This window comes from Rattus norvegicus, chromosome 11, assembly GCF_021556685.1.
Source record: "Rattus norvegicus strain SHRSP/BbbUtx chromosome 11, alternate assembly SHRSP_T2T, whole genome shotgun sequence".
Classification (NCBI taxonomy): Eukaryota; Metazoa; Chordata; class Mammalia; order Rodentia; family Muridae; genus Rattus; species Rattus norvegicus.
Window position 1 is genome coordinate 27,861,315 of NC_141544.1, and position 18,470 is coordinate 27,879,784.

The 18,470-nt window shown below is 39.8% G+C and overlaps 1 protein-coding gene across 4 annotated transcripts; it reads left to right on the plus strand.

The window, feature by feature from the left end:
• The first annotated feature begins 769 nt into the window (after positions 1-769).
• On the plus strand, positions 770-9,990 carry Rbm11 (RNA binding motif protein 11). 4 transcript variants are annotated; one of them, XM_087575952.1, is made up of 5 exons: positions 770-926; positions 4,634-4,796; positions 6,028-6,100; positions 6,621-6,717; positions 8,642-9,990. In XM_087575952.1, exons 1-5 carry the CDS (start codon positions 831-833, stop codon positions 8,924-8,926), a joined length of 714 nt encoding a protein of 237 aa, XP_087432078.1. In that variant the 5' UTR covers positions 770-830; the 3' UTR covers positions 8,927-9,990. The 4 variants fall into 4 exon arrangements, with proteins under 4 accessions (XP_087432078.1, NP_001388776.1, XP_087432076.1 ...); NM_001401847.1 differs by having other exon boundaries at positions 775-926; positions 8,639-9,985; XM_087575950.1 differs by lacking the exon at positions 770-926 and adding an exon at positions 1,195-1,594 and having other exon boundaries at positions 8,639-9,990.
• The last annotated feature ends 8,480 nt before the right edge of the window (positions 9,991-18,470 follow it).

Sequence of the window (18,470 nt, forward strand, 5' to 3'; positions counted from 1 at the left end):
TGTCTTACTTATCTTGGCCCTTCTGAATGTAGTTTTAATTTGCACTGCCTCCTGGCTAAGGATGTTGACCATTTCTGTGAGAGTTTCTCAATCATTTCCTTTTCTTTGAAAAGGATTTTTCTGATCAATCAACCAAGCAGAAGTACATCTCCTGAATTCAAAATGAATTCCTACCAACCAAAGACCAAGTCATGTTCTCATTACTGTCCTTTCCTGGGTGATTTCAGGGTCCTCTGGGAACATTTTTTTCAAGGATTCATTGATACCTGTTTTCTTGAGTTCAGTGGCCTTCCCAGCCCACAGAAAAAATTTCAAAGACCTGTTATGGTATCACTTAAAGGCTGAATCAACTTTAATTTTAGTCCTTTCTTGTATCAATATCCGTGCATGGAGACATTTCTTTACAGGTATCTACCCATTTACAGTATCTACCCATTTAACTCCTTGGAAACATTTTGTATCACCCTAGGCACATCAATATTGAAAGTTACTCAATCTGAAATCAACTAGTCATTGTATTTCAAATGTTGCTTTAAAAAAATAAACATACTAAAATCAACAATTAATCTTGTTCAGAAAGAGACATAGGCAGTGTGCCAACTGTACAGGGAAGCCCTCTGGTCCATGAGTCACGGTCTCTCTAGCCAGGGAGGGCGGGGCTGCGAGATGGTGGGCGGATCCCGCGGGGCCGTGGGCGTGGCTACACGCCCCGCTCCGCCCCTGGCGCGCGCCCGCCTCCGGCTTCACTGCCCAGGCGGGGCCGCGCAGTAAAGCGGAGCGAGGGGGCGGGGCCTCGGCACCTCCTCCATCCCTCGCTGCGGACCGCAGGGATGTTCCCCGCTCAGGAGGAGGCTGACAGGACCGTGTTTGTGGGCAATTTAGAGGCCCGTGTGCGGGAAGAGATTCTTTACGAGCTGTTCCTTCAGGTACCGTCCTCGGGGAAGGCCGGGCGGCGGCTGTGGAGCCCCGGGACCCCGCCCCATCGGAGCTCGGGTCTCCCTTCCCTCACTTAGACCCGCAAGTGTGCAGCCGGGGATGAGCGGCTTGTACTCCCCATCCTCTACAACCCCGGGTGGGCAACGACCTCCCAACCCCAACCCCAGCCTGGCAACCCCAGGCGAGGGCTCCCGGAGCCTCTCGGGGCCCTGGATGTGCTGCGGAAACACAAAACCACCCCGTCACTGTCCTCCAGGAATAGTAAGCACCCTTAGGTCCAACCTGAAAAATGGCACCTGAGAGGAGGAGACTTCTCTTGACAACCTTTCCCTGGCTGTCACCCTTTCTCCCAAGCCTTTTGACGGGGGGAGAGCATTTTTGTTCTAGAATCATACAAGTGATTTCTGAAATGCGAGGCAGTCAATTCACCGTGACTAATAGATTCCCTAGTCATGGCACTTTATTTCATACACGGATCTTCCGGACTTTTTTTGAGACCTGGAGAACACACGCCTGGGTCCCAAATTCCAAAGAGGGGTGTCTTCAGCCCCTCATCTCATTAGTTAATGAACTCAGAATTATAGAGAAAGTCGAAGGTGTTGAGAAGGGGGAAAATCAAAACTGTTTCTCATGGACAATGCTAATCTGCAAGAGACAGGTAAATAATATGGGGGGAAAAACCTGTTGAAAGTGAGAACACAGAGGTCTATAATGAGGCCAGTATCTGAGTCTCATCCTTAAATGTAAAATGGGAGTAACTATGTCTGAAATGTAATGCGATTGCCAGAAGTAAACTTCGCTTTGGGAAACAGCTACAGCCTGAGCTGTTGGCTGCTACTGCTGCTAATAGGACTATCATTATAATTATTACTAATAATGCTAATTGTTGCTACCAAAATAAAAAAAAATCAAGAGTGACCTCCACTTTCAAAATAAGGGAAAATTCTCAGAGACTCAATAACAGAGATGCATTTCTAGTGTGGGTACTAGTAGTGATTTTTTTTTTTCTAATTTTCAAAGGACTTACTTTATCTCTAAACTCAAGGAAAGAATGTCTTTGCTACCCACAGATGCTAAAGGGTTGGTACCTAACAAGGATTCTCTGTAAATTTCTCATCCTAAACAGTAATTTATTATCTAAAAATTAATTTAAAAATTGATTAATAAAAGATTTTTATCTTATCTGGTGCCACTTTAGAATATTCCCTCTAAAAACAACATTATCTATTTTGTGACCCAATATGATTTGAAATTCACTATTCAGAAGTGGAGTAATTTTAGCAACTCAAGAAAGCATTCGTTCTGAACCTTCATTGGGGGGAGTGAGGAAAGATGGTTTTGGGATTCCGAACCCCCTAATACCCAACCTCTCTAGTCAGAAAGTACTCCGTCCACATCAGTACTGTGCACACCGAAGGCAATGGACAGTATTCCTTTATTTCTTTTCAGGATTTCCTCTTCCCACTTAATTAAAATTTAACCCCCATTGAACAGGTCAAGCAGTAAGCCTATGCTTTCATATTACCCAGAGAGAATTTGCTGACATAGATTATCATTTGAAAGACTACATCTTCAAGAGCAAACCCCCTCCCCCGAACGACTTGACAGCTGGCCTGAAAGTGTTGAATTATACTTTTGAAAATGATACGGCAGAACTGGGAGTATGGCTAAGTGGTCAGCACTTGCTTTGCATTCATAACATTCTAGACTCAGTCTCCAGCACCCAGGAAATAAGAATTTTCACATATGTGTATAAGTAAATTTGTCTGTATATCCTACAGTTAACTTAATGTTAATAGAAGAAAAAAAAACCTAGAAAGCAGATAAGTCCTTTTACTTTTGTTACTATATTAAGTTTATAATTTATGCCAATTTTCTGAAAATCACTTTTAAATTCAAATATAGTTTTATACTTTTGTCCTTTTAACCAAGAAGTATGGGGAGGGGAGATGGTGGTTGTGGTTTTAAATGTGTTGAGTGTAAGGCACCATGACACAGCACCAGGAGGCTGTCTTTACAGAAGAGGCGGCAGTGGGAAAATCATTTTGCTAATGTCATCCTATTCAAACAGAGGGACCAGGAGCTCCTCCCTGGGCAAAGCATTCAGAGAAGAGAGACTGACATACAAGCTCCAGCACTGTTGTACAGATAAACAACAAGTATTCAGGCAACTGCACTGTGAAAGATAACCATCCTAGCATATGGCCAGCGTCTCTCTGGTCCCTGTGAACACAGCGTCCAATCAGGCAAACTAATTGATAGAATTTTTTCCTCGGGTGTTGTTACCAGTGTTCCCTAATATTTGGCTTTGCTTCTTTGCTTTTTATTACCCGTTATGAGTTTTTATTGCTACGCATTCTTCACAGGTACGATTTGTTGCACCTTATTCTATTTGAATAATCGACCATGAAATAATAATTTGAGTTGTTACTTTTTTCCTAGTTGTTCATGTTTATAAATAGTTTACCCACTCTACCAGATCTTAAACATATTAAAATACATTTCCTTTCAGCATACATACGAAGCAATGTTACTAGATCAAAAGACACATTAGGTTTAGTTTCTCTTATAAACACTATGTAGTATATTAAAGTATATTAAAGAGTTTCATCATTAGAAAGGTTGCGAACCACTATCCTATACTATATAGAAAACAAAACCCGTAAACCCCTGAGAATAAGACCAATGCTGGCACGTGACGTTTTCCTTCGTTTGTGGTATACCCCAGGCTAGCTGGTCCTTTGGCTTCTAGCAATTTGCATTCTGATGATTTAAGCTCAGTGGCCATGAACCAGAATGAATCTTTGCTAAGGGAGTGTAAGCATTTTGTTTTTGACATAGTGTGGGACAATCAAAAGGGTCTCTGTCATCACTGTTAACTTTTTTTTTCAGAGAAATGTTTGCAGTTTCTTAACAGAAGTGAGCCCGCGATGATATATCTCCACGCTTTCTGGCCATAACTCAAACACATGATTTTTTTCTCATTCCAATGTATTTTTCAATTAAATACTGCTAATATTCGTGAAGAGATAGTAATATTTTAGTGTGAGATTCAAATACTCTCTAAATTGATGTGTAAAGTCTAAAATAAGAATAGTCTTTCCTTTTAATATTGGTTCTGCAATCTATAAGTTCCTTTCCCATAACTTTTTGATAAGCTAGAAATCTTTCTAGGAAGACGCATTATTTGTGGAACTCTTTTTTTTAAATTTTTATTTAATCTTTTTTTACACTCCCAGTTTTATCCCCTTCCCATTCCACCCCCTGACTGTTCCACATCCCATACCTCCTCCCCCCTCCACCCCGTCTCCACAGGATGTCCCCACCCCACCCACCCCACCAGACCTCTAAACTCCCTCCGGCCTCCAGTCTCTTGAGGGTTAGGTGCATCTTCTCTGACTGAACTCAGACCCAGGAGTCCTCTGCTCTATATGTGTTGGGGGCCTCATCTCAGCTGGCGTATGCTGCCTGGTTGGTGGTCCAGTGTCTGAGAGATCTCGGGGGTTCAGGTTAATTGAGACTGCTGGTCCTCTACAGGGTCGCCCTCCTCCTCAGCTTCCTCCAGCTGTTCCCTAATTCAACCACAGCAGCACTATTGTTCTTTACTTTAGTCAAACTAAAATCTATTTGATTTATCTTAGTGTAAAAACAAAATCTTTGGCTTTATAAGGAAATAATTGTTTTACATTTCTTTTAGGCTGGGCCACTAACCAAAGTGACTCTTTGCAAAGACAGAGACGGGAAACCAAAGTCCTTTGGCTTTGTCTGCTTCAAGCATCCGGAATCCGTGTCTTACGCCATAGCTTTGCTGAATGGAATTCGTTTGTATGGGAGACCAATTAATGTGCAGTATCGGTTTGGTAAGTTCTCTCACCAAGTTATCTGTATTTTGATGCTAATTCCACTGCCCCAAGGACAGCTGCCTAGTCACAGACTCAGGAATCAGGTGACTTGATCAGAACCTTTTCCCCATTGAATTTGTAAAGTACAAGTGAGGGGCAGGTACAGGATAAAAGGAGGCCTGTCATTGGAGGAGAAGGAAGGATGGGCAGGAGAGAAGTTTGAAGGAAGAGAAGAGAGGAGGAGAGAGGAGAGAGAGGGGCTGAGAAGCCGTGACAGGACAAGATGGCAGGTGATGTTAAGATTCTGCTCTGTGTATTTACAGGTTGTTATTAATGTTCTCATTGATGGATACTACCGGGCTTTGTATGTTTAAGTGGGCAATTATATCTTACCAATTGAATCTAAGATTATTGTGTTGTGTGTTCTTTTATGTGAGGGTTTGAGTGTAGGAAAGTGTGCGGCTGGGCTGTGTTTCCACCAAGATATCTAGCAGATATCTTGGGGCACTGAGGTATAGACCCAGTGGGGTAAAAGACCAACATTACCATTTTATTTTTATATTTTTACAACAACAACATTGTATATCTTACTTAGTACCTTGCCTGTATAATGTTCATATCTGTCCAGGCTTTCAGAAGAAGTTCGATTTTCACCTATTCATTTTTAGTCATGTATAAAATATGTAAATATGACTCTAGATGTAAATGTTTTACACTAGTACAGAATTTTGAGTCAATACTATCTCCTAAAAGAGTAAGATGTCTACATTTGTCTTGGTTTTGTTGTTGTTTTGTTTTGGTTTGTTTTGGTTTGGTTTGGTTTGGTTTGGTTTGGTTTTGGTTTTTTCCATGTGGAGAGGTTTAATGAGAGAAGAAGAGTGGAACGGGAGATAAGTAAAGGCCAAAGGCCAGCCATGAGCACATGGAGGGAAGGGGGGACGGGGAGAGAAGGGACAAAGGGGAAGAGCAGGGAAGAGAGGAGAACAAAGAGCAAGAGAGAGCAAGAGAGAGAGAAAGAGGGTTTGGTTTTTATTAAATAGTGTCTCACTATGTGTCCCAAGTTAACTTGAAACCCTTGGTCTTCCTGCCTCAGACTCACAAATGCTCAACTATAGACTAAACCACCAAATTTGGAGTTTTAGATGGCTTTATGTATGACTTAATGCTTTAATTCTCAAACTCTATGTAATTATGCCATAAAACATTTTTTCAGTTTCATTTTTTTTCATTCTGTCTCATGAACTTAAAGGGAGTTCTCGCTCTTCTGAACCAGCTAACCAAAGTTTTGAGAGCTGTGCTAAGATCAACTCACACAGCTTCAGGTAACCAATGCATGGCTTTTCTTTACTAAATGAACTTTCATTATCTTAATTTGTTAGATATCAGCAAGTTTATTAAAGTAACAGTGTAAGCACACAATGTCTTAATTAAACTGTAAATATAATCTTTAAAACTAAAGGGACAACAATTCTACTCTACTTTTCTATCTACAGAAAACTGGTGTTCTCTTGGGGGCTGAAAGTCACTTGGTGTGTTGTGTTCATATCTGAGTCTTTCTTTCCTCAAATATCACACAATCTAACCTATTCCTTATTTTAAAAATCAAATGTGATTCTCCATGCCATGGTATCAGTACTGTACAATTAAATAACTAATACACTGTCACATTGTCAGTGAAATAATTCACTGTTCACGATTGTTCAAAGTGGTTCATCTTGAGGCTCCCAAGATGGCTTGACTTCTACTTACGTATGTAAAGAGCTTGTCCGTAATGTTTCTGAGGAGAAATCCCATTTGTACCTTGGCATTTTAAGCTGTCCTTCCTTCTCTTCTTTTACAAAGGAACGATGAAATGGTGTGCAGGCCTTCCTTCCCCGTGCCGTTTTTCCCCATTACGAGTGCTGCGTTACCTCAAGAGTATTTTTTCTTTCAAAAAATGGTAAGTGTGAAGCACTTTGATTCATGTATAATTTACAAAAGCATAAGAACAGAAACACCATTGTTAGCATTCAGTGTTAAAAAATTACACATATCTGACCAGGCATCGCTACAGAACATGCCTCAACATGTGCTCAGACAGGGTCACACATTTCAGTGTGTCATCTCCGTTCAGTGGTAAAGGGCAGGTGACAGCCATGACTGAAGTGACCTGGTTAAGTTTAAGTGCCAAAATCTCATCAAAGCGACTGTTTCCAAAGATGCTTTGAGGCATGACGGTTCTCACTCAGTTTATAATATTTGTGTATGAGGCCATCTACCAGGAATTTTTGTTTTAAAAGGCCACTTGAAAATTTCTCAGTTGCTAGAAGGAACTGCCTCATTCTTTGAGCCCTCCACAGTTCCCCTGTAGCCTAGACTTCTTAATCCTGGTATTTGATTTTAGAATAGTTCCTCGCAACTCTGTCTCATTAGTAAAACAAGGTAAGTCCTGCGGCTCTGCTCAGTGAAGCCAAGAGTACAAGTTCTTTAGTGACAGGGGTGAGACCGTTTCTTAGTTATTTAATATTTTTATTCAGTAGCTGATTTTTTGTGACTATATAGCCTGTATGTAAGCTGAAGGTTTGCTTGTTTGTTTGTTTGTTTGTTGTTTTTAAATAGATATTATCAATTGGCAGTAAGAGAAGAAGCAGTCATTTCTTGTAAAATGAGGCTTTTGCTCTCAGAGAAAAATTTTCTAAATTATAGCTAGATATGTACACTAGTAAGGAGTTTTTACCTGACACAGAGTCTCCCCAAGGCAGTTGCCTTTGTTCCAACCAGACTCGCATTGGATGACTCCCCTATGATACCCATGTCATCGGATTAGAATAGTTAGAATTTCAGTGTCCTTGGTAAAACACGGGAAGCCACTCTCCATCTGAAAAGTGATGGCTGTGTCTTTTTACACCTTCAGAGCTCTTAGCTGTGTCTGCACCTATGAAATTCCAATTTTCATTAAAATTTAAAATCCGTACTTGGGCCACATAGTGGGAAGGTTTTATGTGTATCTGAAGTCAATGGAAGATGGTAGGAAACTTTTTCTCTGTTATAAAATTTTATGTAAATGTATGTTAAATTACACAATTTCGAAGATGATTTACCTTCCGTATAGGGTAAACTGTGAATAATTGAGAAGACTCATCCTGAAAATAAAAACAAAGTACCTGGAGGTGCACCTCAGTTGTAAGAGTGCCTGCCTGTGAAAAACAAGGTCCTGGGTTAATATTCCAGCTCTGTGGGGAAAAAGACTCCTTAATGAGTTATATTGGTAACAGGTTCTAAATGACAATAGAATGCATATATATAGGGATAAATAAATACAATGTTCTATGTTTATTTTCCCTTTTATAGTGTGTCTACAAACTAGATGTTTTGCATAATATTTCTACTGGATATTGCTAATCAATGCTGTAGTGAAGTATGTGGCATCTTTAGTCTTTGTACTTCATACTAAACAGACAAAGAAATGACCCAACCAACCAGAGCTCCCTGGTAATAAACCACCATCCACAGAGTACACATGGACAGACCCATGGCTCCAGCTGCATATGTAGCAGAGGATGGCCTTGCTGGGCACCAAAGGGATGGGGGCCAAGGCTGGACCCACCAGTGTAGGGGAATGTCAGATAGAAGAAGAGGGAGGGGGAGGGGATGGGGGTTTGTGGACAGGAAACCAGGAAAGGGGATAACATTTGAAATGTAAATAAGTAAAAAATATCCAAAAAGAAAAAAAGAAAAAGAAAGAAAAAAGAAATTACCCTAACCCTGTACAACCCACTCGCTCTGTTACACCTAAGTCCGCTCCCCCATGGCTCACCTGAACGTGCGTGTGAGGTTCCTTAGCGGTTTGTATGTGAGTTCATGAGTGTCTTCTCTCCCAGCAGTGGTACACACACAGCCCAGCGCTGCAGCCTCCTTTCTACGAGATGACAGCTCCACTTCCCAACCCTGCGTCTGACTCTTGCTCCCTAAACCACGCTCCAGACCTAGAGGCTGGCCCCAGCTCCTACGAATGGACTCACCAGCCACCGAATGACCCTGACCTGTATCCTAGGATTAAACGAAAGAGGCAAAGGCCAGACAGCGACAGCGACAGTAGCTCAGGAGACAAGAGAGGAAATGAAGGTAGCCAAAAGTGCCACAAGTGTAAAAAGAAGAAACGCTACTAGCGAACCGTGTCTGCACTGCTCTCGAACCTTCAAGCAAAGAAGAATCTGTCGCACACCAAATGACCAATCTTTGGCCCGGCGTGTCACTTTTGAAACGTATGGAAATATGACTCTGCGATTTGCTATTCGGTTTGCTATTCGCGCCCATGAATGATAAAAGCCTTTAAACAATAATATACCATACTGCTTTCCTGTTTGCAAGGTTACCTTTGGACCGTTGTCAGTGCCCTTTGCCCAGTCTTATTTTAGTGTTGCGGATGAAATTTCACTAAATTCAAAAGCCACTCATGAAGTCCTTGAGGGTTAAGCTTCCTGCTCTCCCCAGAGTCTCACTGAAGGCTTTCAAGCACAGGTGGGCTGGCCTCAGAGGGACCTCTGTAGGTCGCTGGCAGGACTAATGGGAATAATTAAAAAAAGAGTGTGTTCTAGTAAATATGTAGCGAGGAGGCTTGAGTTCCCTTTGTCACCGACACTTTGGGTTTTGTCTAAGTATGAGAGGTCTGAGCTTCACTATCAGGGTTGATTCATATGACCATGACTGTGGCACCAACGGAAAGATAACCGACATAAGCTCGGTGTCATATGCATAAAGGCAACGCTATGTGATTATTTCCCTTTTCTGTGTTTTTGGTTGATATAATTATCTGTACACACCACACTTCTTGTTTGATGGTATCAGTATCTACTCTCTAGTTCTCCCCACAGGGGCAGAAAGGACATAATGACTGTGTGATTGTCGCAATGAGTAAGTACATAGGATGATGCTGTACCACCGTGTACTTAATGCCTGTGGTCCAAGTCTATACTTTTAATTCTCTTATTCTAGTAGGTAAATGTATATGAATGGTGTGTGTCAACACTTTTGCTCATCTAATAGCTTACCATAAACTAAAATGATGACGACTATATACTTATTAAAGCTAATTGAAAGGATCGCGCAAACTCATTATGAATTATCTGCTCAGTTCAGTGGGGAATAAGGCCCACGTGGGTGTGACTTCTGCATGTCGCCTACTCTTCCACACATTATTTATTTAATGAATAAAATATCTTTAACCAACAAATAACCGAGTTTTACTCTTGGGTAATGAGGATATAAGTGGTGGTTAATGACAAATACAAGCTTATTGATATAAAAACCTCAACTGAGTTGCATAGAACTTTAACTGGGTTTTTACATTCTTAAATATTTAAATATAGGAGCATTGGTTTTTTTTTTTCTTTTAAATTCCTATTTGACAATTCGGAATCATGGCCAAGATAAGATTCATTCTTTCATAATTTTATAGTAGCATCTTTAAACACGTTAACTTCATCTTCTATACTCCTCTCGCTATGAAATTTACCAGACATAAATTAGGCCATGCGATTGGCAGATAGCAGAGCTAGGTATAAGAATGCTTCTTAGCAACTGAGATGAATGTGTAGAAGAAAGTTAGGTTGAAGTAGGACAGGATCTAAAGGACACAACCGGAAAATGTTCTTGTACCTCTTCCATCAGAGAAAGAAAACTAACTCAGTATCCGCTCTTAACTAGAGAGCCATTTTGGCAAACAGAATGCTAGGAAAGTCAATTTGACTGTGGTATCCTTCTTTGTTAAAGACTAGGAAACTTACTGTAACTTGCTAATATTTTCCCAACTTCCAATTTTTAAGTTGTCCATTTTTCAGGTATTACAGACTTGGATGAAGGATTATTAAAATTCTTTGCCTCATGAGGTTTTCTTTTCCAATTTTAATCCTCCAATATTAATCAGAATTATTTCAAATACTAGAAGTTAATAATCTAAAAATAAAACTAGACCCTTTCCATTTTCTCATCTTCAATTTATTTAATTAACTTTTAATATACCAGGCAGTGTCATAACAAGGAAAAATGCCACGATAAGTTAGTGTTAAACAAAGTCTCAAATCTGCAGAAGAGACACACATGTGCTGTGGCTTAGATGTTTAGATAAAAGACAGCTATGAAATTTCAGCATCAAATGCAATTTATATGCAATATTTTGGTAAAATTAATTTAAAATGTTGTTGCAATTGATTTTGGTTATTGCCTATGGCCTAAAAAAATTGAAAATTGTTACAAATAATTAGTGACTTTTCAGGTTAAAAATATTACCCACAAATATATAGTCATATATTAATATATGACTAAAGATTTCTCTCTTGACAATATTTCCAACATTGTACTTAAGATTTTTTTCCCTGTATTTATTAAAGGTACTCACTTGGGTGTCTCATTAGCAACACAAACTTTATATTTCCCTTTTGAGTGTAAATTCTCCCTAACTATTTCGTCTTTGATCGGTTATGACTAACGTTTTCCTACTGAATAGTTTTTCAATTTTTCCATAGAGAATCTTTCCTCGGTGACTTCTTTAGTTCCTACTCTTGTTTCCATTACACTGAAATATTGTTTATGCCAAACACTTGTCAGAATGAAAATAGGCTCTTATATTTTTATGTGAACACACTGAAAAAAGTCAAAATGATGCTATGCTGAATTTCATGTACACTTAACTATGTAAAGCGTAGGCCTTCTCCTCATGACAGAAATGGTTTAGTGAGATGCATAAGCTTCGTTCTATCATCTGTACAGCTCTAGGTAGGTAATACAATCACCTTTAAAACATACATCTATTTATTAATTTGTGTATGTATGTGTGTAAAGGATAAGTATAATAATTGACGATGAAATCTGCACCCACTGGAATGAGGATTTGAATCATAAATAAAAATTAAATCATAAATAAGGGCCAACAAGATGGCCCACTGGGTAAAGGTGTTTGACACCAAGCCTGAAAACCTGGCCTTGATACCAAGGATTCACACAGTAGAAGGAGAGAACAGAGTCCGACAAGTCGTCCTATAGTCCATATGTGATCAACCACATATAAACCCCCCCACACACACACACACTCTCACGCCACACACATACAAACACTATTGCATGCTTTGTTTTCCACTACCAAACATTGTTTTGCGTTCTCATCCATTTCCTGGCTAGTCATCCTTGTCTGAAGACCTTAGATCCTTGAATTTGGGGGTCATCTATTCTTTTTCCCCCCCTTTTTTTTGAGTGATGTAGCTTCAGTATCAAAATGAGTGTTCGGAGGACATTTATTCACTGATGATTGATTCTCACAGCGATGACTATTCTCCACAGAAAATAGGGGGAGTTGAACACGGTTGCAATGAGTAGTGAGGAGCTGGAGATTGGGGAGGAAAGGGTTCATTCAGCTTACACTTTCCACATTGCTGTTCATCACCAAAGGAAGTCAGGACTGGAACTCAAGCAGGTCAGGAAGCAGGAGCTGATGCAGAGGCCATGGAGGGGTGTTACTAACTGGCTTGCTTCCCCTGGTTTGCTCAGCTTGCTCTCTTTATTTTTATTTTTTATTAACTTGAGTATTTCTTATATACATTTCGAGTGTTATTCCCTTTCCCGGTTTCCGGGCAAACATCCCCCTCCCCCCTCCCCTTTTTTATGGGTGTTCCCCTCCCCATCCTCCCCTCCTTGTTGCCGTCCCCCCAACAGTCTAGTTCACTGGGGGTTCAGTCTTAGCAGGACCCAGGGCTTCCCCTTCCACTGGTGCTCTTACTAGGATATTCATTGCTACCTATGAGGTCAGAGTCCAGGGTCAGTCCATGTATAGTCTTTAGGTAGTGGCTTAGTCCCTGGAAGCTCTGGTTGCTTGGCATTGTTGTTCATAAGGGGTCTCGAGCCCCTTCAAGCTCCTCCAGTTCTTTCTCTGATTCCTTCAACGGGGGTCCTATTCTCAATTCAGTGGTTTGCTGCTGGCATTCGCCTCTGTATTTGCTGTATTCTCTGGCTGTGTCTCTCAGGAGCGATCTACATCCGGCTCCTGTCTGCCTGCACTTCTTTGCTTCATCCATCTTGTCTAATTGGATGGCTGTATATGCATGGGCCACATGTGGGGCAGGCTCTGAATGGGTGTTCCTTCTGTGTCTGTTTTAATCTTTGCCTCTCTATTCCCTGCCAAGGGTATTCTTATTCCCCTTTTAAAGAAGGAGTGAAGCATTCACATTTTGATCAACCGTCTTGAGTTTCATTTGTTCTAGGCATCTAGGGTAATTCAAGCATTTGGGCTAATAGCCACTTATCAATGAGTGCATACCATGTGTGTTTTTCTGTGATTGGGTTAGCTCACTCAGGATGATATTTTCCAGTTCTGACCATTTGCCTACGAATTTCATAAAGTCATTGTTTTTGATAGCTGAGTAATATTCCATTGTGCAGATGTACCACATTTTCTGTATCCATTCCTCTGTTGAAGGGCATCTGGGTTCTTTCCAGCTTCTGGCTATTATAAATAAGGCTGCTATGAACATAGTGGAGCACGTGATTTTTTTATATGTTGGGGCATCTTTTGGGTATATGCCCAAGAGAGGTATAGCTGGATCCTCAGGCAGTTCAATGTCCAATTTTCTGAGGAACCTCCAGACTGATTTCCAGAATGGTTGTACCAGTCTGCAATCCCACCAACAATGGAGGAGTGTTCCTCTTTCTCCGCATCCTCGCCAGCATCTGCTGTCACCTGAGTTTTTGATCTTAGCCATTCTCACTGGTGTGAGGTGAAATCTCAGGGTTGTTTTGATTTGCATTTCCCTTATGACTAAAGATGTTGAACATTTCTTTAGGTGTTTCTCAGCCATTCGGCATTCCTCAGCTGTGAATTCTTTGTTTAGCTCTGAACCCCATTTTTTAATAGGGTTATTTGTCTATCTGCGGTCTAACTTCTTGAGTTCTTTGTATATTTTGGATATAAGGCCTCTATCTGTTGTAGGATTGGTAAAGATCTTTTCCCAATCTGTTGGTTGCCGTTTTGTCCTAACCATAGAACCCAAGACCACCAGCCCAGTGATGGCACGACCCACAGTGGGTTAGGCCCTCCCCCCTTGATGACTAGTTAAGAAAATGCCTTACAGCTGGGTCTCATGAAGGCATTTCCTTAACTGACGCTCCTTTCTCTGTGATAACTTCAGCTTGTATCAAGCTGACACATAAAACCTGCCAGTACAATGACCCCACACATCTCCAATTAACTACTGACAGTTATGGTTGCTGGGAAAGGCAATATCATTTTGTTTGGTGTTCACAGCTAAGCTGCTTTTGATATAGTAAGTAGAGTCATTCCTAACTCATGCAAACAACCATAGTTAAACTCAGTTACAGACATAGACACACGCGTATGCACACACACACACACACACACACACACACACACACAGAGAGAGAGAGAGAGACACGCATTTTAAGAGCACTTTATAAATACTTTTAGTTATCCAAGATGTTCAGTGATTTTTATCACCGGTATTCTTTAAAAAAGTACATTATGGTTTTCAGATGAATTTTATATGAGTCTCATTTACTTCCGGAGAATTATGGATCAAAGTGACTTTCCCAGCTCTCCTTTGATGTGGTTTGAGAGCGGGAAGAAGCTTATGTCTAAGCTGGCTCTTCTAGGGGTGGAAGCTGGAGCTGGTAACGGGCCAACAGAAGCACTGATCTGAGATGAAGTTTCATGAAAGTGATGACCTACAAATGCCTCCCTCCTGTGTTTATGTACCTGCAGGTTGACCTTTGCAGAGAACATTTTCAGGAGTTTTTTATTTATAACAAGTGGTGCCCATTGGCATTTATACTTGTTGCAGATACACTTTTCTTACACTGTTTCCCACACTTTTTGACTCTATTTTTTTTTTTACTTTCTGGCACTTTTTGCTGACTTAAATGACTGTTCTAGATTTCCTCTTGGTGTTTGTTTAATCTTTGCAATAAAATATACAAAATACTTAAAGTTAATGTTACTATGATATAGTATTATGATATAAGTTAGAGATTATCCTGTTTCATTCTCCACATTGTTAATTAAAATAACTCATCTACCAATAGTAAATTCTTATTCTGGGTTCAGTCTCCAGCTCCGAAAAAAAAAAAAAGAAAAAAAGAAAGTAAATTCTTATTCGTGTTTTCTATACTTTTTATTCTTGAAGATCTGGCTCTATAACAATACTACAATGTCATAATATTTTAGTTATTATATAATGGTCAATTTCATAAAACTGCATTTTTGCAATTTCCTAATACAAACATTTCACATTTTATTAAGATTAAAATGTGTTTTTCTGTTTTTTATTAGTGTAAAGTATTTTAAATTCAATAGCGACTCAATATTTTCTTTTAAAACAGATTTCAAAAATACTTATGTTACAGTGTCAGTTTTACTTTTAATTCACTTTCCAGGCTTTGAAACATAAAAATCCCAGTGGAGACACTTCCTGGTTTCTAAATACCACAGTTCCACTGTGACTCTGCCTAGCCAAGCAGTTCTCTAATGTAGTTTAGACACTCCAAAACTGCGATATATGTAGGTCATTTAAAGAAGTGTGTGCCAATAATGCCAAATAAGACCAGTGCGACATAAAAGGAATGCCGAGGATAGAAGGGATCCAGCATCAAGTGGAAGACGGAATATTTTCAGGACTGTCAGAAGACTAGGTCCTTACCTTCAAGGTGTGTATGCAAAGGCTGCTCTCCAGTGACAGCATGATTGAAACGTTTGCCAATATGTTGATTATAAATACATGTCAGAGATTAGAAGGATAGAACAGAATCAATATTTATGAAAATCGATCTGGATGTATTATTAAAGGACAACGAAGAAGCAGAATTGTTTCATATTTTTTTTAGTTTGCAATCTAGTTTTTCTTATTCCCTTAAATAAATAAATAAATAAATAAATAAATAAATAAATATAACCAGGATCTATCCATGTAAACTGGTTTCATTTTCTTTTCCAATTCTCAGAACAGAGTCAGGAATGACCTGATACATTATCTGTCTGTTCTTCTGTCCAAGCCCGCATAGACTTCTGTAGACGTCCTCACCTCCCGCCATTTTCCAATAAGAAGACTGCAGCAGAGGCAAGGTTGCTGACTAAGCATCTGAGCGCCGGTGCACATGAAGACTGCATGTTCTCCGCTGTTGTGTGTTGGATATGCCCGATCTGGACCTGGGACCTGGGTGTTTCATCTTATATGTGATGGTTTTATCCTTCCATTTCCCTTTTACATTCCATTGTTTTTAATCTCAGTATTCTTGGCACATAACACTTTAACCTGACCCAAGTCCCTCACAGTTCTGGAGTGTCTAACCTACTCTAGAGAACTGCTTCGCTATGCAGAGACTCACTGTAGAGCTGTGGTATTCAGAAACCAGGAAGTGTCTCCAGTGGAATTTTTACTGCAGGGCCTTCCAGATTAAATTGCAAATTGCTCTTTCTAACTCTGTGAAGTATTGAGTTGGAATTTTGATGGGGATTGCATTGAATTTGTAGATTGCTTGATTGCTTTCAGCAAGATGGCCAGTTTTACTATGTCAATCCTGCCGGTCCATGAGCATGGGAGGTCTTTCCATCTTCTGAGATCTTCATTTTCAGAGACTTGAAGGTCTTGTCATACAGGTCTTTCACTTACTTTGTTAGAGCCACAACAAGATATTTTATATTATTAGAGGCTATTAAGAAGGGTGTCTTTCTGTAATTTCTTTCTCTGCCTGTTTATACTTTGAGTAGAGGAAGGCTACTGATTGGTTTGAGTTAATTTTCTATCCAGCCACTTTGCTCAAGTTATTTATCAGCTGTAGGAATTCTCTGGTGAAATTTTTGGGGTCACTTAAGTATACTATCCTATCATCTGCAAATAGTGATATTTTGACTTCTTCCTTTCCAATTTGTATCCCTTTGACCTCTTTTTGTTGTCTAATTGCTCTGGCTAGGACTTCAAGCATTATATTGAATAGGTAGAGAGAGAGTGGGAAGCCTTGTCTACTTCCTGATTTTAGTGGGATTGCTTCAAGTTTCTCTCCATTTAGTTTGATATTGGCTACTAGTTTGCTATATATTGCTTTTACTATGTTTAGGTATAGGCCTTGAATTCCTGATCTCTCCAAGACTTTTATCATGAAGGGGTGTTGAATTTTGTCACATGCTTTCTCATCATCTAATGAGATGATCATTCTCAACAATAAAGGAACCTTTGGGGGAATCACCATTCCTGATTTCAAGCTGTATTACAGAGCAATCATGATAAAAACTGCATGGTATTGGTACAGAGACAGACAGATAGATCAATGGAATAGAATTGAAGACCCAGAAATGAACCCACACACCTATGGTCACTTGATCTTTGACAAAGGAGCTAAAACCACCCAATGAAGACAGGACAGCATTTTCAACAAATGGTGCTGGTTCAACTGGAAGTCAGCATGTAGAAGAATGCAAATCGACCCATTCTTATCACGTTGTACAAAGCTCAAATCCAAGTGGATCAATGACCTCCACATAAAATCAGATACACTGAAACTAATAGAAGAGAAAATGGGGAAAAGCATCAAACACAGGCACAGGGGAAATTTTCCTGAACAGAATACCAATGGCTTATGCTCTCAAATCAAGAATGAACAAATGGTACTTCATAAAATTGCAAAGCTTCTGTAAGACAAGGACACTGTCAATTGGATAAAATGTCAAACAACACATAGGAAAAGATCTTTACCAATACTACATCTGCTAGAGGGCTAATATCTAATATATAAAAAGAACTCAAGATGTTAGAATCCAGAGAATCCAATAATCCTATTTTTAAAAAAATGGGCTATGAGCTAAACAAAGAATTTTTAACTGTGGAATAGTGAATGGCCAAGAAGCACCTAAAGAAATGTTCAATATCCTTAGTCATCAGGAAAATGCAATTCAAAACAACCCTAAGATTCTAACTTTTATCAGTCAGAATGGCTAAGATCAAAAACTTGGATGACAGCAGATGCTGGCGAGAATCTGGAGAAAGAGGAACATACCTCCATTGTTGGTGGAATTGCAAGCTGGTACAACCACTCTGGAAATCAGTCGGGTGGTTCTTCAGAAACTTGCACCTGAGTGCCCAGCTATGCCACTCCTGGGTATACACCCAAAAGTTGTTCCAACATATAACAAGGATTCATGCTCCACTATGTTCATAGCAGCCTTATTTATAACAGTCAGAAGCTGGAAAAAACCTAAATGTTCTTCAACAGAGATATGAAAACAGAAAATATGGTATATTTACACAATAGAGTATTACTCAGCTATTAAAAACAATGACTACATGAAATGCTTAGGCAAATGGATGGAACTAGATAATATTGTCCTCAGTGAGGTAACCCAGTCACAAAATAGCACACATAGTATGCACTTACTGATAAGTGGATATTAGCCCAAAAGCTCAAAATACCCAAGAAACAATCCACAGACCATGTGAAGCTAGAAGAAGGAAGATCAAAATCTGAATGCTTCAGTTCTTAGAAGGGAGAAACAAATACTCATTGGAGAAAATACAGGGAAAAAGAGTAGAGCAGAGACCGAAGAAAAGGTCATCCAGAGACTGCCCCACATGGAGATCCATCCCATATACAGTCACCAAACCCAGTCACTACTGCTGATGTCAAGAAGTGCTTGCTGACAAGAGCCTGATGTGGCTGTCT